The 25,371-nt window shown below is 36.3% G+C and overlaps 2 protein-coding genes across 2 annotated transcripts; one reads left to right on the top strand and one right to left on the bottom strand.

The window, feature by feature from the left end:
* The first annotated feature begins 138 nt into the window (after nucleotides 1-138).
* On the top strand, nucleotides 139-18,958 carry LOC146163237 (uncharacterized). Its single transcript, XM_083383015.1, has 20 exons — nucleotides 139-248; nucleotides 739-906; nucleotides 1,243-1,375; nucleotides 1,606-1,677; nucleotides 1,885-2,042; nucleotides 2,696-2,846; nucleotides 3,228-3,324; nucleotides 3,627-3,767; nucleotides 4,600-4,738; nucleotides 5,072-5,165; nucleotides 6,376-6,534; nucleotides 7,456-7,753; nucleotides 8,520-8,581; nucleotides 10,010-10,138; nucleotides 10,498-10,589; nucleotides 11,249-11,914; nucleotides 12,517-12,606; nucleotides 12,730-12,843; nucleotides 13,636-13,785; nucleotides 14,346-18,958. Exons 2-20 carry the CDS (start codon nucleotides 783-785, stop codon nucleotides 16,769-16,771), a joined length of 5,295 nt encoding a protein of 1,764 aa, XP_083239141.1. The 5' UTR covers nucleotides 139-248; nucleotides 739-782; the 3' UTR covers nucleotides 16,772-18,958.
* A 2,122-nt stretch (nucleotides 18,959-21,080) lies between these two features.
* On the bottom strand, nucleotides 21,081-23,905 carry LOC146163236 (atlastin-3-like). Its single transcript, XM_083383008.1, has one exon. The coding sequence runs from the start codon at nucleotides 23,818-23,820 to the stop codon at nucleotides 22,231-22,233; it is 1,590 nt and encodes a 529-aa protein (XP_083239134.1). The 5' UTR covers nucleotides 23,821-23,905; the 3' UTR covers nucleotides 21,081-22,230.
* Nucleotides 23,906-25,371: the final 1,466 nt, after the last annotated feature.

Here is a 25,371-nt window from a genome sequence, read left to right as displayed (position 1 = left end):
CGATATTTACGTATATTTTCTTTTACAATTTGTCCCTTAATGAAATATATTTCGCGCCATATGGAAATTATACGCATGATTTGATATGGAAACCAAAGCCTTCGACCGTGAAAAAATATTTTTTTATTGTTTGCCAAAAAAAAATTTGAAGCTTTTTCGTTCAATTTTTTTCTGATTAATACAGTTGTAGAACAGATAAAATATGTAAACAACGTTTTAAGCAAACGCAGTTCAAGATGGAGGTTAAGGTATGTATAACGCCACAGACAACAGCGTAAACCCAAATATTTTGTTAAAACCATTCATTTATACTTCAATTGCCATAAGATATTGTTTGAACAAACGCCTCAGACAACTAAAATTCTTTCTTTTAAAGAACCTTTAGTCAGACCAAAATATCCTTTATTTACAGTAAGGGTACAAATTGTATTAAAGGATAGTTTTATCAAAAAGAAAATTGAATCTAGAGTTTTAAAAACATTATAAACATATATATAAATGTTGAACAACTACAACATTTGGCACTGGTCAAGAATCCTACCAGCGTTGAAACTATTGTTAAAGCGACATATGATATTTGGGTTACAGTGTGGGTAATTTTATTATTATATTTATTCTCCCAGTTCGCAAATCAATTTTTACCACAGGTTGTATGTGGTATGATTCTAGACCAGCGCCAAAATAAGTTGTCACCAATATTGATATATTTTTTAATATTGCTTCGACTTTTATGCACAGATGATGTAAATGTATCGGCATGTCGTTCTTGTAATCTTTCCACAATGAAGAAACTTTCGTTCGGACAACAAGCATCTTCTGAATCCGAACAAAACGGAAGAGTCTTTGTGTGTCCCAGTTGTAATGCTCAGTTTGATTCCTTCGCAAAATTTAACGTCCACAGAAAAGGTTAATTACTAATTTTGATGTTTGTCTGTTCATGAAAAAAGCTAGTTTTTAATTTGTCTTGAAATAAGGTTTTTTTAGACAATTTTTATTTATCATCTCACAACACCCAATTGATTGATCTTGGTAAAGTTATGATAATGTTTGTCTAAACTGGATAACCAAAATCCTAATTTCTAAAGCTTGTTTTAATATTTCTAGGTTTGCTAAACAATGTGACTTTACACTAACAAAATAAATATTTGATTAAAATCAGCAAATCTTTAAATGATTCCATGAATGAATAAACTTTACCTCAAATATTTTTTGGATTTTTAAGTGTTTGTTTGTATTTTTCAGCTCCGTGTAAATCTCCCGATGAGAGTTTAGGTCTGCGAGTCATTCCACCTGGCAACAGCAAGCTTAGTGGAGGGGCAGCAAGTTTCACTATAACCGTTGAAGATTTTTATTATGGAAACAAGGCAGGAAGAAGGTAAATGCTAAACTTTAGCTCTTAACCAGATATCTAGAAATTGATGAGAAACTGTGTTTGGAAAATATTATCCAAAGTTAAGTTTTTATGTAAGCGAAACGTAGATAGATTAAGTGCTGTTTAAAAACAATTTGTATTTTATGCTTGGACACCTTCACTTACAAATTAGATTTGTGTATAATATGGCCATCATGTTCTAACGCTTTTAATTTACAGTCATTTTGTTTTAGACTAAAAGAAAAAAAGACAAATAAGCGAATGAAATGCTACAGTTGTTCCAAGGTCCTACACAACAATATCAGGTTTTTATTGTGTTCTTATTTATTTAGTTACATTGGTTACAAACATTTTTGCTATTGCTGTTAAAGAATTGCCATAGACAATTTATAAACAGCAACCAGATAGTTAATACTGGTGATGAATTGAACTCATGCCTACATAACCACTGCTGTTCCGTCCAATACAAAAATCTAGCGTTGTTTTTTTGCCACCACTAATTTTATTCTTAGATTTATGGGCCACGTTCGGCATAAAATAGAGAACAGTTGGAAACAAAACGACAGCGTCAACGACTTCAACATCTGCAGTCACTGTTACCGTCACTATGAATCTCCATTCCATTTGCAATGTCACTTAGAAACTGTTCATACTGCTGTACCTGCTGATTGTAAGTATAGATTAACCTTGTTACATTAGGCTTACCTGGGCATAACTGACAAACAACAAAAGTATTTACATACACTATGCACGGATCTGTAATGTAGCTATGAATTGCAAAAAGTTGAATAAATCAACATCATCTTGATTAAGACATTTCAGTACAGAATTGTTAATGTCATTACCTGAAGATTATACAAGCTCTTATCGAAACGTCTTAATCAACATGATGTCGATCTATTCAAACTTTTTGGTATTGCAATTCAGAATCAAGCAACAAAGACATTTTAGTAGCAATCCAAATTTCTGAAAAGAATGGCATTGCATTGACCGTATATTATCAACATTAAAAATATGTCTATTGAGTTTTATTTTCTTTTTAAATTAAAGTTTTTTTTTAAAGTAAGTGATCCGGGTTTTTTTAAGGTTTGGTTTGGGTGACCGCTAAGTAGTTTTAAGAGACCGCAAGTGTTTCATTCAAATACCAAAAAGTTGCAAGTCCAAATTTTGGTGGACCGTTTCGGTCCACCAAAACACCTTAAAAAAACACTGTAAGTAATTATGAAGCTCAGTTTTACAAATCCTGATTGTAAACTTTAAAAAATTGTAGTTTTGTTCTCAAAGATCTATTCTTTCATCTAATTCCAACTTTTATGATTGTAGCGTCTTGCCGAATCTGCGAATTAAATTTTGAGAACGAACTGATGCTCTTAAATCACATGCGAAGTGAACATCATCGCAATGAGATGCCATACGTTTGCAAACTCTGCAATTTCCGTTCGTCGTTTCACGCCAGTTTGATGCTGCACTTCAGGTCGGATAGTTTGTATAAATATAAGCTTTTTAATTGATAAATAGGTGTACCAAAATCAGTAAACGAGTAAACTACTGATTTTAACTACTGTTAAATACTGTATTTTAATATTATAACTTCCAGACATCTTTATAACTTTCAAAAAAAACTTCAAATAGTTGTACATTACCAAGAAGAAAACGATTGATTGATTACAGAACTTTTTAAAATATTGCAGAAACATTTGCTTTATAAATCTCTAGACTTTAATTAATGCTGAGTACTGAGCATAATTTTTCGGTTTGCTTTTCTTACTTTTAAGCAATATATATATATATTGCACAATTTTTGACACATTGTTTGATTGGAGGGGTCTGATTGTTTTTTATTCTATGTTTACAGACAAACGCACGACAATGGAAATTCTTTACTTTGTCCATTTTGTCTTCATGTTGTTAACTCGTCAAATGCTTATCTGAAGCATGTTTTATTCCACAGGGTAAATTCATATATGTGTGTTTTAATTTAATTTTTTATTGTTTCACGTGCAAACTACATGTTATTTCTGTATAAAACTTAAATCAATTAGTTTTTTCCATTATCTCAAAGGTTTTACCAGACAGGTAATTCACTAAATTTGAAATTTAAATGTTTGTATATGTTTTAAAAGTATTATTGACATTTGTTTTCTGCTTCTAAATTTAGTCTGCATTAAAAGAATAATTCTTACTTTAAAAATATAATAACAAAATAAATTGTAAGTAGCCTACTTAAGTAACACTTCTTTTTTTTGCTGTTCAGAAGAAAAAAATTCGCTGCACAAAATGTCGACTTCAATTTTTGTCGGCCAGCGATCGCAATAAACATTTATCTGAAGACCATGTGACTATCTCATCGCCTGACAACAAAAAACATCAACCCAAGAACATCGACGAATGCCAAGTGAGACAAAAGTTGTCACCAATGCTTTCGATTTCATTATATTCTTATTCTTGTAAATTTTTTTATATGGCATATCTCGGTATTTTACACCACTAATTATTTGCTTTTTTGCTGAAATTTATCCTAAACGCAGTTTTAAGTGTTGTCTTTTTTTGCATTTAAAAAAATGGTTTTGAGTATATTTTTAAAGTTGCCTATTTTTGGTTGTTGTTGTTAATTGTATAACTATTGCATATTATCATTTTTCATTTACAATAGACTAGTGAACGGCCGATTCCGTTTTTTTACGATTCTGTCAATCGTTACCGATTTTTTTATATACCTGGTAAATGTTCAAAACCTGAATTAATGGAAAATAAAATTCAAATAAAGTTTGAGTTTGTATACTTTTATTAATTCTTAAACTATTATTTTGCACATAACTTGGCGTGATGCTAAACCCAATTTTTTTTTTTTAAAGCAAAAATGTTATCATATTTTCAAAATAAAATATCGGCCAATATTATCGGTAAACCGATATATCAGTCTATCTCCACAATAGACACCTTATTGTAATAATCAGTTATGAAAGTATGGCAATAGATAGTCATTTTAATAATTTAAATTTTGAACAGTAGTTATTTGATAAGACAGATTTTTTCAAACGTGGCAAATAGTGTTATTCTTCGTGTACTTTCATTGTAAAACGTTTTTTTTTTACTTTCATTGTAAATCCTTTTTCATTTAAAATAAATCAGCTATATTTCACAAATGTGCACTGGGAAGGAATATACCCGAGCACTGCATCAAAAAATTCAACTTCATATCTTTAAGCTTACACTTTTGTTGCCAGGTGGTTATAAACTTTCCCCGGCCACAAACTCCAAAAAAAGAAAGATCCAGTCCAGCGTTGTCAAAATCTCCTAATGTGGTTTTGAGCGCCAGTCTCCCAGATCATCAGTCACCATCAGCTAGCAACTCAAACCATCTTGGTAATAATTATTAACATACCAGGACATTTAATTTTGAAAGACGCATGAAAAACACTCTTGAGTGGTTTCTAAGCTTATGTGTTTTAGCAAGTAACAATATTTTTTTGATTTGTTTGTGAACTAAAAATGGTAAAATGTCTCTGTTTATTTTAAAGGAAATAAGGGTTTATCAAATAAATAGCAAGCTCTATTTACCTATATACTTTTTGGCAACTGTTATCAGAATTTTTTTACCCATTTTTAACCATGAAGTTTTTTAAACACTGTTTGTCATTACTTTTTCCACTTTTCTACCATTTTTAACTCATAAATCTTATTTTAAACACTGTTTAGGTGGTTCCACAGCAACCGTGAACGACATGATTCAGTTTCACAACTTAGGAGATTTACTGCGGCCGATTGTCAAAGAACTTACCATCTACGTGAGGTTTCTATGCATTTATACTTTGCAAACACTTTCTTTATTGATTCTCACCTCGGGCATGTTTTCTGCATGCATGGTAATTTTAAAAAAAACTGGCAAATTCCTTAGTGTCATAAATGTTCTGTAACAATGGTCACGAACTATGGCCTGTGGGCCAGACCTGGCCTAATTTTTTACATGCCACGCACTGGGCTGCAGAGTCCGACATGCGCAGACGCAGTACCGAATTTTAAAATTGATATGGCCGCCAAATGGAAATTGTATAGGTGAAATATTATGTGTCGGAATATTTTCTAACCATGTATTGTGAGTGAATGAATTATACAACACCCCTGTAAGTGGTTTGCTGAATATCTGCATCATTTTAGTTACGTAAATTGGCAAAATATAGGCTGAGTCAGGGCAGGACTCAAGACTCGACAAAATCTCACATTTGACCGGAGTCGCACTCCGGACTCGGACTCTGGTTATTTTTAACCGACTCCACAGCACTGGCCCCGCAGCAGATTTCCCTAATAATGATAAAGCACAGTTGAAATGTTGTCTGATGCAATTCCACACTAATTTTTTTTTAAATGTTTAACTAAACGACAGTTTATTGAGGCTCACTACTGTTTTAGTTGCATAGTTATTTGTATTTTTTCGTTTAACAATTTTCAGGGTAATAAAGTTCGAAACAAATTGTAATCCCAACAGTAATCCGGCTCATGGTTGGTTTTCTTTATAGCTATCCAAACCTTTATGGAAAAAGTTTGGTGACTTCTTGTTAGAAGTTCTTATTGTTCTGTGCAACTTTAGAAGATTAATCAAAGTTATACTGATGTCTCTTCCAAAATATAATTTTGATTGCAAAATGTGGTAATTGTAAATTTACTGAAATATTTTCAGTTCTCTGACTAATTCGTTTAACAAAGCTGTTTTGAATTGTTTACATCTTAAACCTCATTCTCATTGGTGCCTAAAGCTTTTTTTGCAAAATAGTGTTCATAACATGAGAAAAAAACATACTACTTTATTTTCATATTTTTTACCCACACTAGTGTATTTCTTTAATTGTATTTTTTTTCAATTTTGGATACCTTTGATGAAGAATTTATTCGCAAGATACATTTTTTTAGAGGATTACTTAACTTTTTGGTAAATTTGAAATTGTAAATTTGTAATTATTTGTTAACGACATTCTACTTGATGCTAAATATGTCACTTTTTTCAGGCTTACACAAGACTGTAACAATTCCAAGTGCATCGAATGCGGTCAAGTCTTGGGCTTCTACGCTTTTAACTACAACAAACACTTCCGCAAGGAATACAAATGCAGGTTTTGCAACTTTGTGTCGCATTGCCTCAGCGCCTCAGTAAAGCACATTCTCAAGTAAGTAAATATAATTTATAGCAAAAATGTAGGATGTCCAAAATTTGACAGTTTTTTTTGCGGTACAATACAAATATTTCCAAAACTTTGGAAAAAAAAGTTCTGATATCAGATCTGATGGCAAATGGCTCTTGTTGCTCAAACATGCAAAATAGATGACATTAGAGAGTTCAAAGGTTTTTAGGAATTTAGCCACCTAACATTTAAAAAAAAAATCTTTTAAGGTGTAAATCGCTGTGTTAGAAAATCATGGTAAAAATAGTTATATTAGTTTGGTATCTGTGCCCAACCTAGTAACGGATTAGTATCGATATTATCAGACATCCATAAAAAAATAAATAAATATCTGTTTATTACCTTGTGAACATTAAGTTCTTAGCACAGTCATGTCAATATAATGGTTGCGTGTCTAATTTGGAGGTTATGACTGTATTGTATGTCCTACTTAAAAAATGTTGGGTTCTTTTCATAAAATGTACAAAGGGGTAATATAAATGTTAAACCAGGAAAATTTTCTTATATTAATATCAAACTCAAATTACAACTATACCAATATATAACGGTTGCATGTATAATTTGAAGATGGTGTGTATATCTTACTTTAAAAATGGCGTCAGTTCATAAACTATACATTGATTACAAATTACAATCAAAGAAAAAGTGTGAGTATGGTAAAACACTTGTTTGATATAAGAGTAACCTGAGATCAAGTAAAATAATTGGGGGACCACTTTTATCAGTCTTTTTAATCTTTTTTCTGAAATTTTTAGATGGCTCATTTTTATCTAAAGTAAAAAAAAACTATATTACTTTGAAAGTTGAATTACTGGCAAACTATGGGCATAGAGTGCTTTGCATTTTTTATTGTTTTTGTCACAAGAACGTTAATATGTTTCTATTCTTAACGTGCTTTGTGCAAAGGTTTCATGACAATACAAAAAAAGAGTTAACGAAATCTCCTGCCAACACCACCAATCAAAAATCTCCTGCCAACACCACCAATCAACAATCTCCTGCTAACACGGCCACCGGAAAATCATCTTCTAACAACGCAAACCGAAAATCACCTGTCAACAGCCCAACGACAGTGGAGGTGGCCCCCGTTCCATCCAAATATGCGATGCTTGCACCAAGAAAGCATATGGGAAAAGTTAAACCAAGTACACCCAAACTACCTCAGCACACAGCACCACGAAAACACACTGGGAAAATTGTCGCGGTATGTATTTTGCTTAGAAAAGTAGTGTATTTTTTGACCAATTTATCATAACAGTTGTAAATACTTAACATTTTATTCCGATACCGATATTTTTGCACAAAATATCACAGATACCACACTTTTCATGTAAAGACATTAATACAAATGATGAACAAACGCAAGTAACAAACAATTTATGTTTGTATGATTGTAAAACATTTCATTCTTTGACCTATTATTAGTTATGCTGAATTATTGTTTCGTGAAAAACAGTACATAAATTCTCAGCACACACATACACATGTTGCTGTTTAATGACTTCATTTAACTTAAGTTCTGGTCACTTTACTTGACTTAAGTCATTTGAACAAATGCTTGACTTCGCTTAGAGTCAATGTATTAAATCAATTGGGTTGAAATTTAACTGGTTTCATTAATTGAGCTTTTTATCCTAATTTTTGCAATAAAACTATTAGATTGCTACATGTTGACTTATACATAAGTTATTTTACAAATGACTTATTGTTTACATCACTGCAAAATAGAGATAATCCTGGAAATGGTTAATAAAAGTGAAAATTTGAACCCATAAAAAATGATTGTAAATACATACAAAGCTTCTTCTTGGTTACACTATGCACGGATCTGTAATGTGTAGCTTGATAATGAATTTCAAAGCCAAAATGAAAAAAAAGCTGCTTGATAATGGACATCATCCTGAGTATGTCAAAACTACTCAACCTTTTTGATTTTTTTAATTCATAATCAGGCAGTTTCTTGTTATCAGAAATCGACATCAAGGCCTCATTCACCAGCCAAGCACAGTTCTAGGATATCAGCAAGAAAGAGGTAAGCAATAGGTTTGCACATCAAGAAGATATAGGTCACATATCAACGCTGTGATACCTAAATCCTGCCGTTAGATAAACGGGCGGTAAAACTTTTGGTGGGCCAAAATATCTTCGCGATTCCTCCCTGGGAAAGTCATCGATTTCTCTTTTTGTGTCATCTGTTTTTAAAATTTTCCCTTTTGAGATTGTTTTTGAAGTCTTTGCTCTGCTAGACTCCACTTGTATTGAAGCGAGCGTTTCTTTGGTTTCGTCCGTGAGCATTTTTAGTTTGTTTTTGATCCTTTTCATTTCTTTGCCTTGGCCAATGTCTGAATTTTCCTCTGTAAGATCAGGCAAACTTATCGACATCCTTCTGCCCCTGTTGAGGTTGGTTGGTGTTTCCATACCTTTTTTTGTTTTTTCTACAAACAACCTGAAGTTTGGGCTATTTTTATTATATCTAAAAAAAGAAATCATGAAATACACAAGCTTTTAAATACAAAAGTTAAGTTCTAACAAACTTCAATATACTATTCTTAATTCTGGCGGTATATTTTTTTAAATCTCACCCTGGATTAGTTCATTTTAATATATTTTGCGTCTTACACTGTTGTAGAGCTAGGTGGACTGTTTCTGTGTATAAATATATTTGCTATGCAAAATTTTATAATTAAACGCACAACTTGACTAGATCTTTGTGAAGTCTAATACTGAAAGTGTGTCAGTCGATACAGAACTAATTGGTAAACTGTCCTTCCTTTACTCGCAAGGTATAAAAGCGTGTATTGAAATGTGATATGGGGCACAATGTTCTGTGTGAACCCTTTAACCGCATCGCCTATGTTTATCTATAATCTAGAAACAAGACACCATTCTGTCAAAACTGTTATGCCAATTGTGAATAGTACGTTTCAAAGCATTTCACCCAAACTGTTGCTCAAAAATTCCCATAAAAAATACAAATGTCTGTTCATCTGTTGTTATTAATCAAAATAGATCCTCTTATAATTAATTTTTTGTTTAACTTTTGGTGTCATTGTCACTGAAGAAGGCCATTAAAAAGGTTATAAAATAATTACAAGGGCGGCTATTTTCAATATTTTATGCCTGGAAGCTTCCGTTTGTTTCTATGTTTAAAAATAAACGTATGCCAACGAAAATAAAATTGTACTCAAAAGCTGAACCACGCATCCTGTTGTTTAAAATTTATTTTTCGCTTAAAATAATTGTCAGATCCAAATAAATCAAGTAAATCGACATCATCTTAAAAAATACATTTATATACGAACTTGTACATTAACTGATGATCTTACAAGTGCTTATCAAAACGTATTTTTTTAAGATGCTGTCGATTTACTCGACCGTTTTGGCTTTGACAATTAATTTCAAGCTACATTACAGATCCGTGCATAGCGTGCCCTCTTTATGTAAAACCTTTTAACTTTAGGTCGATACGAAGTTTGTCACCTAACAATAATGAAGAAGACAAACCGCCTGCCTCTCGTCGACCCAAACTCGACATAAACTCCATGTTGGAAAAAGCCACGCAAATGGTGTCTCCAGATAACTACAACATGTAAATTCTTTTTATAATACTTTTCTAGTTGATATCACTCAGTTAGTTACTTTACATGAGGCTGTTTAAGGCCTTCTTGTAAAATAGATCCCAAAACGAAAATTTGTTGATACTATTTGCAATGTGTTAAAAAATAAGAACAAAATAGTTTTTTAATAACAAAATCCTTCAATTTTGGATGATTGTCTTACAGCACTGCCCTTTTTCTTTCCTACAGTTCATTTTGAATACCGTTATAAACAGCTCTTTCAAGCCAAAAATCAAAAGGAAATGATTCAATATTTATCATAACGAACGCAAACCAGGAATTTAAATCAAAGTTTACTTTTTGAATTATGCAGACTGTTTGATTTATGCAGACTAAAGCTGCAGGAAAACGGAACGATCAAACATTCTCGCAAACAGTCTGCCCCGAAAAAGCTGGACGTTAACTTTGACAGCATCGCAACTGGTAAGAAGAATTAGATTTAAACAATTAACAGATTCGAAAGGCAGTAATGTCAATTCTAAAATAAAACTAACTTTTATATAAATGAACGAATATATTTTTCACCGGTTGCCTTTGGAAGGCTCACCGGAATCAGGAAGCATGATCAGTGTTATAGTGCAAGCAATTATAGTCTAGAAAAGCAACTAGCCTGTGGTGAGGTTCGATCTCACGACCTCCAGCATACCGAGACCCTCGCTCTACCAACTGAGCTACACAGGATCAGAGGGAAGCGAGTCGAGAAACAACCACAAATTAAATATCAAACTTCCGCAGCAACAAAAAGTAGCTGTTAACACTAACAAAGTAACGTTTGAAATGAAGAACACGAAGGAGACATGTTTTTGCTCGAATCAAAGCGCACCACTAGGAGCAGTGTTTACTAAAATAGAACACTAGGTTAACCCTTACCATTGTTGGCCCTTCCTCCGTGGCGGCACCTGCCCCCTAGTGGAGACAGGTTGTCAGAGGACTGGGCTCAGACCTCCGACCATTACTGACTTTGCTCAGAAATTCCCGGCCTCTTGGCCAATAGGAAGCCCTTTCCTACTTTCGTTATTTTTTCTTATTTTCTTTTAGATAAAAAAACACTAACGATTGATTTTTTTTAACCAACAACGCAGGCACTTCGCAAACCAAAGAGTTGGCTTACAGCACGGCCGGTTCTTCAGCGGTCCAAGCTCCTTCTCCGATTCTCAAGGGCTGCAGCGTGGAAGCCGACGAAACGAAATCGGAAGCCAAGGGCAGACAAGCCTTGCGGCAATCCCGTCGTCGAAAAAACGCGCGGAAAACGACCTCGCCAAGAGCGGAGCGGCTCTCGGAAGACGACCAAAGCGAAGAGAGCAGAAACAGTCGCTTCACCACCGCGCTCGGCCTTCGACCGGTCAAAGGGGGCGTGTTCAAGAAGAGCACACACCCCCCGTCCATGTTCAACCCGTACATCTTCTCGCCGCTTAACAAAGACAAGCTTCCATCGTCGTCGAACGAAGACCTCAAATCCGTTAAAAAGGCGACTGGCAAAAACCTGAAATCAAGCGAAAAAACGAAAACTTTACCTGCCACGAAGCCACCGCCATTAAAAAACACATCTCCGCAAGCTAAAAAGGCAGAAATCGAACCTAAGGCCGTACCTAAGGAACCAGCGACGCTGCCGACTGAAAGCCCGGCTTCTCCGAGTGTTAATTCCCCAGCTACGGAACCAGCCGTGCCTAGTCCTGTTAAGGATCTCGCTTTGGGTAAAACTGCGTCGCCCAAGAAACCCGTAAGAAGGAAATTGTCATCGCCAACTCGTGAGTAAAATTAAAAAAACTTGCAAACCAAGTAAAATGAATAAAAATTCATTCGCAAATTCTTCGTATTCCGACGTTTTTGTAAAAGTAGTGCGAAAACTCTATTGTGTGAATCGTTCTGTAATATTTTGCCAATGCAATATATTAGTGGTTGTCACATTTTTTTACCTGATGGACTCATTTTCGTCCCTCGGAATAAATTATTATCCTACCAATCTTTAAAGCTAGATTGAAAAAATCCTGTTTAAATTAGTACTCGTGCGAACTACTTAGTCTGTACAAGCTAACAAATTATTTATTATCACTGAAACTCAATAAAGATGTAAGCTAAAGGTAATAAGATTGATCAGTCAATCAATTTTCAAGATGTGACGCGTTCAACTTTTTCGTGTACCCCAGCAACCAATGATATATAATTGTAAAATTGTTCTTACGATAAAATTTTAATTACTAACGTTACGACCACCTATTTTGTACTTAAAAACATCTAGCCGGAAGAAAAATTTTACAATTGAAACAAAGCCTGGAAGCAACAGTATATTCAACCAATAGTATCACTAATTGAATTGCCTAATGATCTTTTTTTTTGTTTATTTTTTCAGCGCCAAAAGAGCACCCAGTGGCGGAAGACCTTTGTTTCGTAACAAACGACAAAGGAAGTGTAAGCCTCGTCCCGAAAAAATCTAGAAAATGTAAGCTTCCGTGTTTAGTGAACTTTTAACTTCATCAAATTTAGCAATTCAAAGCAGTAATCATGATTGTTTTAAACGCAAAAAAACGAATTATTTACTAGATTATTTGTTCAAACTTTGTAGCGCGTCCTGAAGAACCGAAAAACCTTTGGTTCACTGACGTCACAAGCAGTTCTTTTATTGTTCACTGGAAAGCCCCTAAAGTCCCGGTGTCGCATTACAAGCTTTCCTTCCAGGGTAAGTTAAACAGCTGTAGCTATATATTACTAAGTAGTATAATTTGTATCTTTTTCTGGGTATACTTTTCGGTAAAATATGAAAACAGTCAGGAAAATTAGATTTTTGATTGAAACGTAGTTAGAATATCAAAGCTCATACTGAATTAGGTAGCATTTTGATTCAAAAATGATGTTGAAAATTAATAAAGAAAGCGTTCACAAAAATGCTACCTACTTTAATACGAGCTTTAATATTCTTATTACGTCTTACTACAACCTCCAATCATTATGCTCCATATAAATTTATTATTTTTTATCATTCATCCTAAAAGGCCCTAGGTCAAGGTATTAAATTGGTAAGGCTGAGCACGCAAAAAAATGTTTCTTAACTGACGGTAAAGTAAAAAAAACGTGTCAAGTTTTGCAATTTTGTATCCATCTTTAAAAATTCCGGAAATTAAATTTTTTTTTAAAACGTTTTTGTTTTCATCGAACATAAGGCCTACAATTCCAGTGTTTATTCTGTTTAATAGAAAAATGTTTTTCATTTTTTTAATCTATCTATTTTTAATGTTTTTTTAATTGTAGCTGCTTAATAATCAATTTTAAAGTCGAAAAAGGTCGAGTAGATCGACATCATCTTGATAAAGGCATTTCTATACGCATTTATATCATCATCCGGTAATGTGACTTAACCCCTTACCTGATGATGATACAAATGCTTATAAAACGTCATTATAAAAAAGATGTCGATTTACTCGACCTTATTTCTATCCACATTAAAAATATCTGAATTTTTTTTTCATTGCAGGCAGTGGACTTCCGACCACCCAGGAGCTTCCATCTGAGCAGACCTCGGTTCGACTTGTGGGTCTCCGCTCCAGCACGGATTACGTGGTTCGTGTGTCGGCTCTTTACGCCAACAAGCAGAGCCTTGAAATCACAGGAAAGCAGATGACGCGTAAGCCGTGCTTGAAAAATGTGTGGAAATCAGTTGATTCCCCATTTGCTTAAAACATGGGTCGTCAAGTGTTTTTGGGAAGGATCGTTTATTTTTTAATTGGAACGACTAGCGACGTTTGGCCGAATACAGTATTTTCATGTGTGATTTTATTGACTTTAAGATTATGTTTTAATAAAAAAACATATGATTATGTTTCAATTTAAGATCCGCAAACAATTGGCCTCAACCTACTTTAACTTTTTTATACCATCCATTTTTACTTGTAACTCGGTGTAAAAGCTTGGAAACCACTACGTTGTTTTTAATCTATCTTTAGTGAGGCAAAGTACCAAAATTGTTTTTTACCGATCTATATATTTAACACAAAAAACGTGGACATTGGAGAGAAACTAAATTGCTTTCAGAATATGGCGTCGGGGCTTTTTATTCTATCAAACACCGGTGATTTTATCATAATAGATTCAATTAAATAAAAAAAAACCGATGTGCGTATTGATTTTGTGTTAACACTGACAACTGTTAGTATTAAATTTAACAAGCTTTTTTTTCTTTTTCAGTGACCTTGAGACAGCCAAACAAGACATCCAAGGTAATCGAGGTCATTGACCTTTCCGACGATGATGATGACGACACCGATGACGAGGACTGTACCCTTGTCGACGTCACAAAGCCACCAGAAGGCGACACGTCAAAGTTCGGCGTACCCACCCAAGAAATAGACCTCCTCCAAAAAGCGCCCAGCGACAGTTTAAAGAAAAAGGTTTCAGTCCCGGGAAGCACATCGATTGAAATGAACGCGTTCGACGGCGATACTGATCAGAAGCTAAACCTTCACAAGATTCCGGTTAAAAGCAACATCAACCCTATTGTCTTGCAGCAGAGTCCCTTGCCAAGCGGTCCGTCGCATTTAAGGCCGCTAGCAAAACGCCCTTTGAGCTCTAACGAAGCCGTTCAGCTGCAACGGACCAAGGAAGCGATTTTAAGTCGCGTTTCAATTTCGGCCAAAGCGAGATCGGTCGGGTCTGTGCAATCCAAACAACCCGTGATCGGTTCACCTTTGGGATCCAAAGCTAAAGCACCCCCGCTTAATTTGAAGAGGCCTTTGAAACAGACGGGGGCAAAATCAAGCCCGAAAGCTCAAGACAAGGACCCTGTTTTGAACGCCTTTCTCCGATTAAAAGACGACATTTTGAGCAAGGTTTTGAGCAATTCGTTAAACAAAAAGGAGGCCAAATTAAACGATAAAGTATCTGGCGAAGTCACAGCTGTGGAAAACGACATTTCTTCGCAGGAGGAAATACTCCCGGAAGCGACAGCTGTTACAAAGAACAAGGCGAGTCAGGAGGAGACTGCTGTTTCCAGCAAGAAAGATCTTCCAGGGGAGAAAACCACCTCTAAGGATAAAGTCCATGAGAAGGTACCTCTTCCAGATGAAAACTCTCTTCAGAAGGATAAGGTTCAACTGGAGGATAACATTCTTACTCAAGAGGGAGATTCTCTTCAGGATCAAGTTCATTTTGAAAGTGAGGATTCTCTCACTAAAGATGACCATCTTCTCGATGAAAGATCTAAAGATGACAGTTTCCTCTCTAACGGGAAAAATTCGACTGATGGATTGGATTCCCCTGTCAACGAGGATTCACTCTTGGAATCGCAACCTAATTCAGAAGAACTTGATCTTCCTGCAAACAGCGACTCTCATTCACCTGAGAAATCTCTTCCAGTGGATGTTGGTTCTCTTGTAAACAAAGTATCGATTCCAGATGAATTCAATCCTCCTACAAATGAGCAATCTCTTCCGATGGAAATTGATCCTCAAACAAACGAAGAATCTCTTCAAATGGAGGTGGATTCATTGTCAAACGAAGATTCTACTCAAATGGAGGTGGATTCGCTTCCAATAGAAGAATCTCTTCCATTTGATAAATCTCCTCCTCCTGGTATCGATCTTACTTCGGACAGCGACGAAGTTGACATCTCGCAATTTGCTCCAACCTCCGCAGGACGCCAAGACCTTCCCGAACCTCCCTTCAGCGACGTCACAAACGCTTGTCTGTCGCCCAACAATGACGCCATCGTGTCAGAGGCAAATTCAAAAGACGCGCCAGAGACATTTACCGGGGATTTGGCCCACCTCATATCTCTGACGTCAGTTGGTGACGCGTCAGACACCGACAACGAAAGTAATCTTTCCTGCGCCGATAAAAGTCTCAGTGAGGAAATTGAGCTTCCGTCGATCGAAAAAAGGACAAACTTGAAACACGATGTTAGCTTGAGAATCCCTGCCGAAACATCTGTCGGTGATGATTCAGCTGATGCGCAAAACTTAAAAGTTTTTTCTAGTCCTGGTGGCTCAGTTTTAGGGGGCTTGACTGCTGCTGGCTCCCGCGGGTCTGGTTTAGCCAAATTGCCGACTGACTCTATCATCATAAACACTGGCAAGGTTTCAGCAGTTAGCGGGGCAACCAGTTCAAATTCACCTTCAACAATAAAAGGCAATAACTTACAGGGTGCGACTGAAAAAGTGAATTCTTTATCAGCAGCTTGCACACATAGCTCCACCTCACACGATACAAACAGTGTCGGTATGAAAATCCAGCCGCAAAAAGACTGCGCAAAACCCGCAATAGCAAAAGATTCAAGCAGAAACACAGGCGTTACGGAAAACGCCGCAAAAACTGTCGCAAAGTCCGGCCAGAGTGCTCCGGTGGCCGAAATAAACCCAGATGAAAGCGTTCCAGTCGAGATAATAATCCTGGATTCAGAGGAACCGCTATCATCAATGGAAACCATCGAAAAAACGCTGCAATCGGACTTCACTGACCCTTCGCTTTCGACTGCCGACAGCCTTTTGGCCGCCGAAGATTTCTTTAACGAGCTAGACCAGCGGGGAAGCACCGTTACCACGAACTCGCAGCAATCGCTTGACGAGAGCCTCCGAGACTTGGAACAGGTGCTTTCCCTGCTGAGCGATTCGGAATAACGTAAGGTAGATATTTCGAACTGCTGTTGTCAAACTGCTCGTTCGGATACTACACAATTTTTTTGTTTTTTGGAATAGTAGCACTAAAAATGCCCCTATTCCGATTTTCTATTTCCAGGGGATTTTCCGAAATGTGCCAATTTATTTTAAACTTTTACCTGAAAGTTGTAAATCAATTAGCCCAGTTTTATATATTAGGACAGTGGTTCTTAGCCAGTAGACCTGCCACTAAGAGTATGCGGGCAGCATTTTGGTCTCATGCCGAGTTTTGAAAATAATTGTTTTTTTTATTATTTTTCAAGCTACCATTATATCAAAAAATTCACCTATTAATTAAAACAGTGTTTCTCGACCCATGCAGTCGTTTTATATAGTTAGATTTATTGGAATTGACTTTGGGCTTCAAGATTTCTTCAATATTTGTTAGAATTGCGGAAACAATACGAAGGCATGGATCATATTAATTAAATTCTTATTTATGTTAATGTCATTTATTTTTCTTGAGAAAGCGTTCCTGATATGCTTACTCTTAGTATTTGGATGGCCACAAAAAAAGTTTTAGAAACACTGATTTAAAATCTGCTCCTGAGACTAGGATACAGGATTTTTAAATAAACTTTTGGCTTTAATAAACATACCTGTAATAAGTGAATTTTGGCAGATGTGTTTTTAAAAGGTGTTATGCAACGACAGTCAAAAAGCCGCCAAGCCTTACGCGGTCAGAATAGGTCGAGAACCTTATAGTACAGAAAATGGCCCTGATGTCTTTTTGCCGACTTTTTTGCAAGTGCAAAAATTGGCGAGTGCAAAATGCATCGATTCGTCGCAAACTTTTACCCGAAGACTGTTTATCATTGACGCCATTTTCATTTATTACACGAAATCCGTTACGTGTTTTTATCGCTATTGAAGATTTTAAACTTTTGGTCGTTTTGTGATGTATTTCTTGTGCGATAAGGTTTACAAAAATCCCTTTATCTTTCTTGCTGCCATTGGGTATTGACCAGTGTCTATAAGCGTATGTTCGGCACACATTCTATCGACCCAATACCGGTGGAATTATTGCTAAAGTCCATTGTATTAAGAGTTATGAAATTAAATTACACCCATACAGAAGTAGGTTGCATTTTGAACGTTTCAAATATCTCTTTATTCATTTTTAACATGATTTTAAAAATAAATAGAGATATTCGAAACGTTCAAAGCGCTACCTTTGCACTGTGTTGTAGCACCAACAAAAAAATTCAAACGATAAAACTTTCCTGAATTACCTATATTACTTTTTGGTGGTATCGCATCGTTATTAAAAGCTGTTATTGTATTAGCCGAGTACTATACGGCTTAGAATATACACAGTATAACACTGCTATCAACCCAATGTATGTATGGATGTCATCGTACGTTAAGCATTGTAGTTAACCTTGAAACATGGATTGTGGTTGCGGAAAGTTTAACTATTTTTATTTTTCCTTCACTTCGGCACTGTTTTCGACGCAAAGTCTAGGCCATTAATCGTTTTTTATTTAAATACTATGCTGCTTTTACGAGTGGGAGACGTTTACTGCGACAGTATACAATTTATTTTCGTTAAGGTGCTGACAGGTTGTACTTTAAACAAACATAGTAGTAGCAATATACGTGACGCTCCTCCACTTTTTGTACTATATCAGGGGTTCTTAACTTGGGTCCGTAGAAGTACGTGGACTAACTTTAGGGGTCCATAAAGGCCTAATTGAAATCTTGCTGTATAACTTGAAAAATGGAATAAATTTTAAAAAAGAAAGTAGTTTTGTAAAACAAAAGTGCTTTACCGCCTTGCTTTTGGACCTCATTTCAGTTTCACATTTGTCGGCCTGAATACAGCCGCTTTCTTCAGTCCAGTCTACTTCTACATGTTTTATGATTTCATCCGAAGATTCCTTTATGACCATGGTCCAAGCAAATCAAAAATAGTTTTTAGGGAAATCCTAAAAATCCCTGTACCACATGCTGTCAAATATTCAAAAAATAGACCCAGGACAAAATTGTGTACTAAAACTGCACTGCGCCGTAGGACCTAAAGCTATTGTTGTCGTTGTTGTTATTATATGTTGTTCAGTTTCTGGTCTCGTTTAAACCTATTTGCGTTCCCTTATTACATTTCGCGGCGTGCTTGGGAAAATGCCGCAGTCCTCACCGTTGTTTTTTCGCCAGTTTGACGTTATTTGCGTTTCTATTAAATTCCTGCCACTCAAGGTCGGCCGCTTGTGTTTGCTTTTGTCAGGCAATGAGTTCTACAGATAAGCATGTCGGCCTGATATTAGCGAATTGCTAAGTCGTGCAAAGCACGCTGTATCCAAAGTCAGTCATGTTTTTAAATTAGTTCAATACTCCGGTGTTTGTTTGTTTCTAATTTTATTTGTCTGCTTCCACAAACGTTTGCTGAAGTAATATTCAACTCGCAGTAGGAAAATCAAAGCTCATAAGGAAGTAGGTAGCCCTTTGACGTTTTAGTTGAAATCGATGTAACCCTACTCGTCACTCGCAGAGTCATGATTGGTGGCCCACAGTTCATGAAGCTTCAGTCTAGGCTCTAGGGCCTAGAGCCAGGGCTACTCAACTGACGGACCGCGGTCCGAATGCGGACCTTTTCAATGTTGAATCCGGACCTTATCTGTCTCAGTATTTACTTGGCAATGTGATTTGATTAATTTTTTTCTTACCAAACAATTGCTGCTTGTCATCGAAAACCCCTTTCTAGTGACGGACAATCAATAATTCTCAGTTGAAGCGAAGGACATATGTAAATTATACCGTATTACATTTTGTATGACTGAAAATTATTTCATGGGAGTTATAACGGACCTAAGCAAACTTTAAACTTTCGCAACTGGACCTTTGCTAAAAATAGAGTAGCCCTGCTCTAGGGTAAATGACATCCAAGAATGCCATCTGGTTCTGCATCGATTGACTGGAGTGTCTTATCTCTCTTCTGGCAAAACTATTTACCGCAAAGTGGGTAAGGTAGGGGGGCTGGTTACATAGTGTGTTTTAACTTGCAAAACACAATGTCAATGTTGCCATCGTTATCAACACCGGTTAAGAGTATTATAGCCATTCCTGATTTTGTGAAATATTTTCCGAGGCATAAATAATGTGTGCTGTTATTGTCGGTTAGCACTACTTCTAAAGGGCTAAGATCGCAGTATATATACCAATACGCATAGCGAATGTTTGGGCCACAGAAATTTATGAAATACACATAGATTTTGCAGGGCCACGAAATAGCATTTCCTTACAAGCCACTGTGCCACTTGACAAACAGCCTCGTCCGCGTGAAATTTAACGACTTCCTACTTAATTTAAGGAAATGAATAAACAGCAGTCTGCTCTACGTGTTCAAGCGTCTACGTCTAAAGACACTTGTTCTACAAATGGCGCGTTTGTGTTTTCTTTTTATAACCAGCTCACCACCGAATGGCTGGCGCATTGTCTAAATCTGAAAACTATTAAAATAAGCACGGTTGAGTTTTATGTTTTGACGCCGTTTAGGTATGGGGAAAATGTGAGGAAATATTTGTTAGAATCTTATCCTACGGTAATCGATCCATTGAACCATAAGGATACCCGTTCTTAGTAGTTGAACGACTGATTGTCGTCCCTTTGTAATTAGCCTAATGCTTAAATCAGCTGCTCTATTCTATTTCTATTGCAAACGAAATCAGGCATGAAAATTAGAGGTTGTCGAATTTTACTTTTTCGGATCTGGAATTTGGTCCACGAATTTTTGTAACTGGTATATAAAGGTCCAATAAAATTACAACATATTTGAGGTCCTATTTTCGGATAACAGTTCTGTTTCGAAATTAATCAGATTTATAACGTTTTGCATAACGACAGTGTTACTTAAGGGTCGCGATCAAAAATTGTGTCGCCATATGATTTGGGTGGGTCGCAGACTGCAGTAGTCCACAATTCACATGGTAAGATTGGTTCTCGGCAAGATTTCTTCATAACTTTCAAAAGCAAAACGATGACACGGCTCATAATAATTAATTTAAATTTAGCTTAATAATAAATTTTGACCTTTTTGGCTTTGAAATTTATTATTAAGCTGCATTACAGATCCGTGCATAGTGTACCTAATTTAAATTTATTTTTGCTAATATCTTCTTTTTCACAAAGTTCAGTAAAAATATTTAGGTCGCCAAAGCTTAACTGTTACACTAACGCCTGGTCTTTCAGTCACACCGAAATAGATTGAGAAGCAACATTGCACTACCGGAAAATGACAACTGACGTACAACTTTAAAACGATAGGTGTTGGTTTTCTTTTATTATCAACATTACTACAACATCGCCCACACACTTTACAACATGTTTAATTGCACACACGCACAAGTTCAGTACCAAAATAAAGGCAAGCGTTTGAACGGCGTATAGTATCTTTAAATTAGAACGGCAAAGCAGAATAGGTACCCCTAATAAACAAAGTTTATCTCAACTAGAATATATTTTTCAAAGACCTAAAAATTATAAAATTAATTTATGAATTGAGGTAAGTTTTAAATTTAACGTTAGTAACTACCACTGCCAACCATGTGAACACAGTTTAATAGAATAATTGAGTTACAAAACCGGCTATTTATAAACAGTCAGTTGCATAACATCGAAAAGCAATATCATTGTCAACATGAGCCAAAATGGAAGCACTTGTATCATTTGCAAAACTCTCGAAATGTTCTGCGTTTTGCTTCTAAATTACCCTCGCACAAAATAGACACATTCGGAAATAAGATTTCAAATAAATATATACATCTTTTTGCATCACTACAAACACTCAAAAGAAAAGAAACAGTAAAACCACTCCAGCACCCCTGGCATATTTAACTAGTGGCGGCTGAAAAATACAAGAGTTTTTTTTATGTGGGAAGAGAAAACTTAGAACTGAAGTGTGGCGATACATTCCACCGCTTGCAAGCAAAGTTGAGAAGTTCACGCTTGAAATATGACACAAATGAATAGGTGGAACAGCAGGATGCAACACTTGAACTTAATTGGTTCGTCACAGCAATTGCGGCGAATGACAACACAGCTACAATAAATTTATGCTATCTATGAATTTCAATAATAAATAATGGACATGGAACAAACAGTTTCAATTTTCGCACACTAAGCTTATGAAACCAGAACTCGTAAAGTTTTACTTTGATAAATTATGTGTATAGAATTCCATTTAGTTGTAGTAGCACAAATTCCATTATCACAGTGACAAATTGTCAGCTAGTCATGGTGCAACACCGATTCCTTTCAAATTAAACCACCTAGTAGATGTCGTTGCCAGTCCAAGCAAACTGACAACACCTTGCAAATTGCATCAGTTTCGGTGCAAGGAAATATATAAATTACTCTTAAAATAGTTAAACTTGCATTATTTATAATATGAACTGGAATGGCAATGCATCAAGATTTGTAAAAGTTTAGTTTGTCTTAGCTTTGGTGATATGCCGCAGGGCCTGCTGGCCAAGCTGCTGAGTGCCCTGATCAATTGCTTCTTTATAGGAACTCTCCATGAAACTTTTGAGCAGCAGGTCGGCTGCGACGTCGATTGACTGGCCGAGCTGCTGATGCTCACCAGTGAAGCGCACATAACCCCAAACGCTGATGGCGATGAAGCATCCGATGAGGCCGAGGTTAAAGATTTGTGCCACCGCTGTGAGGTACAGGAACCCGAAGAGCCCGGAAAGCAGGTAGCACAAGAGCATAAGTCCGACAAACACTCCGGGCGTTTTAAAGTTGCGGAAGATGTTCTTCGCCTCGTTGGTTTTCTTAAAGTTTTCAAAGGCGTCGGTGATTGAAACTTCCAGATCGGTTCGGTAGCTTGCGCTGAAATCAATCCCTCCCATTTTTCTTGTGTTGTCAAATGTTTCCAGGGCCTTTTCTTGCAATTCAAGGTGCTTGTCTTGTAGCGTGGTTGGGTTGAGGAACGCAGATGAACCGCCGCAAAGTTCCTCCATTGGTATCATGTAAGCATCCTTAGATTTAGCAACAGCGGCCAAATTGTTGGCTTCGGCGGTTGCCTGCAACATTGACTTTGGCTCTGGCAGTTTTTCTCCACAGTAGATCTTGATATAGGAGCGGAAATACTCGACTAGCTCAGAGCAAGTGATTTCAACGCCGTTAATTTTCTTCACTTGGAGGTTTTCCACAGAGAGCAGTCGTGGCGCCAACATCAGCATGCAATCTTTAAACTCAGGAGTTATGTCTTTGAGGGAACCCTTAAAGTGGGGGTTTGTAGCCACAGAAAGACCAGGGTGCGGCATAAGAAAACAGGACAAGTCGGTGAAGCAAGATCGGATGTGGCCTCTGACTCTTTGTAGCTCCTCGTGCTGCTTTTCGTTGATCTCTAGTCTTTTGTTCAGCAGATTGATTCCGCCTTCTTCTCCGTATTGGTGTTCATATGGAAAGCTCCAGTCCCGAATCAAAAACTGCAACGACTGGAATGGCTTTTCAGTGAACTCTTCCATCGCCAGTCTTCCGTACTCGGTGAAGAGCTCAAGATGCTGCAAGTCATCTTCCTGGATGTTTTGCGAGATGTTGTAGATCTGCAAGGAGCTGGTCATGGTGCTCAGGGCAAAGATGGTGGCGCAATCCTTCACCGTTGAAGTAGAGTCGAAAGCCCCCTGCGTGTCCATCAAGACAACTGCGGTTTCTCTCCCATCCTTGATTTTAACATGGAAGACTTTGCTCCACATCATTATGCCAGTTGTGTCACGGTCTGAACCCCCTCTCCACGAGAATCCCGATAAAACATCCCCCGAGTTCCCGATCCAGTTTTCTTCACCCCCAGTCGAAAGGTAACGAAGCAGAAAATTTAGGAGAAACGATTTTCCTTTGCGGAAAGCTCCAGCAACGGAGATCACAGTCACCGGAAGATTAGCGATGTCTTTTTCCACCAGGATCTTTGATATCGCTTCCTCATCCAGGCGGAAGCTGTGGTCCTCTCCGACCACTACAATTGGAACCGGGTGACCCAAGTCTGGTGCACCTTGGTCGTCTGATTCAGACATTATTGTCACAATGAAAAAGGAATATTTAACTTAAAATTTGCGCTAAAATTAAAAACCATCCAAATAGAAATAATAATGAAAATTGGTGGTTTTATTTTTAAACCCTATATGCTATATATATGTCAGTTACAAAGTTAAACTAGTAAGTTTTAGAGAAGCATTTACCATTTTAGTAGAAAATATTCTTAACGATGCATAGCATGAAAACTTTTACTTGTTTTTATGAACAATGTTTTGTGCCCGATACAAAAATACACATGTCTTTGCAGGCATGTGCTTGTGGATAAGTTATACTTCATCGTTCTTATCGTGTTTTACTCTCACTTATACTTCATGCTTTTTAATTGCTTTAATTTCTACTTTGACCTGATGAAGCACAGTTGTGCATAAGCTTGTCGAGAATAGAATACAATTTGTCATTTTATAGGGCCACCTGATAACCCCATTTAGAACTAAATACATATGGTCATTTACAAAGATTAAATTATAAACAGTGTTTTTATTGTCCTGTTCGTATTTTACATTTGTAAAGTCATTCTGGTCCAATAATAAAACAGTAGAAAACATTAAGAAACACAATTTGCCACTAATAATCCACCCGCCACACTTCTAAGGTATACTAAGGGCATAAATGATTTGACCAGTATCAGTAATTTTTGAAGCAAACTTATTCACACTGAGAATCATTTTTAGAGTTTTGGTTAAAAAAAAAAAAACATAAAATCAAAAGGCGACAACAGTTATTTAGGAAGAGCATCTATAAATTCATAAATGAATACACATTTATCATGTAAAGCAGGGGTGTCCAACTCAAATCTTCCTGTGCCAAAGTTTCGTAACCGAACCAATTCTTTTTAATCATAAAAGCGCTTTTTTACCAAAAATAAGAACGTTTATTTAAACTTGAAAAAAACTGTGTAGCACAAATGCGCATCACTACATCAAAGTGTCTCTCGGTGAGCTGACTTTTGTTTGTTCACACCAATCTATATAATATTATGTGAATGCTAGCCTCCACACAGTTACTATATCAGAAGTAATTGTTGGTTGTCGTGATTGCAGCGATTGTTTTATATTGTGAACAAACAATGACAATTGGCTGTATACCAAACTTAGTATTTTTTGACAATTGGTTGAACAACAAATTGAGCTTTTTTGGCAATTGACTAAATAACAATTTTAGGGTTTTTTGGAGGGCTTGCGTGCCATTTTTTATTATGTCGCGTGCCACATTTGGCACGCGTGCCGCTTGTTGGACACCCCTGATGTAGTGGTTGAAGCAACGTTAAAATATACCAAAAAGCAGTTTTCGTTTTAAACCTATTTTCAGTCCTTCACTGTATTTTGCTATGCTTGTTTGATGCTGTTTAATATAGTTTAATATAATTTAATATAGCAAACACAAATAATTTGGCACACTTAGGATACAAAAATAGAAAAAACGTGCCGTAATTTACGTGACAATTTCTACGACTGTCCAGAAATTTTCAATTTTTGCAGAGTAAAAAAATTATTACACACACACTGAAATGAACACAAAGCAATTTATTT

Source organism: Ascidiella aspersa, chromosome 2 (assembly GCF_963924565.1).
Source record: "Ascidiella aspersa chromosome 2, kaAscAspe10.2, whole genome shotgun sequence".
Lineage (NCBI taxonomy): Eukaryota > Metazoa > Chordata > Ascidiacea > Phlebobranchia > Ascidiidae > Ascidiella > Ascidiella aspersa.
The sequence above is the reverse complement of the archived record's forward strand: the minus strand, read 5'-3'. Positions and strand labels throughout refer to the sequence as shown.

Coding starts and splice junctions, on each gene's coding strand:
- LOC146163236 (XM_083383008.1), bottom strand. CDS start 23,820: ATGTCTGAATCAGACGACCAAGGTGCACCAGACTTGGGTCACCCGGTT.
- LOC146163237 (XM_083383015.1), top strand. CDS start 783: ATGAAGAAACTTTCGTTCGGACAACAAGCATCTTCTGAATCCGAACAA. Junction 10,590..11,248: donor CTTTGACAGCATCGCAACTG/GTAAGAAGAATT, acceptor CCAACAACGCAG/GCACTTCGCAAACCAAAGAG. Junction 11,915..12,516: donor GAAATTGTCATCGCCAACTC/GTGAGTAAAATT, acceptor TTATTTTTTCAG/CGCCAAAAGAGCACCCAGTG.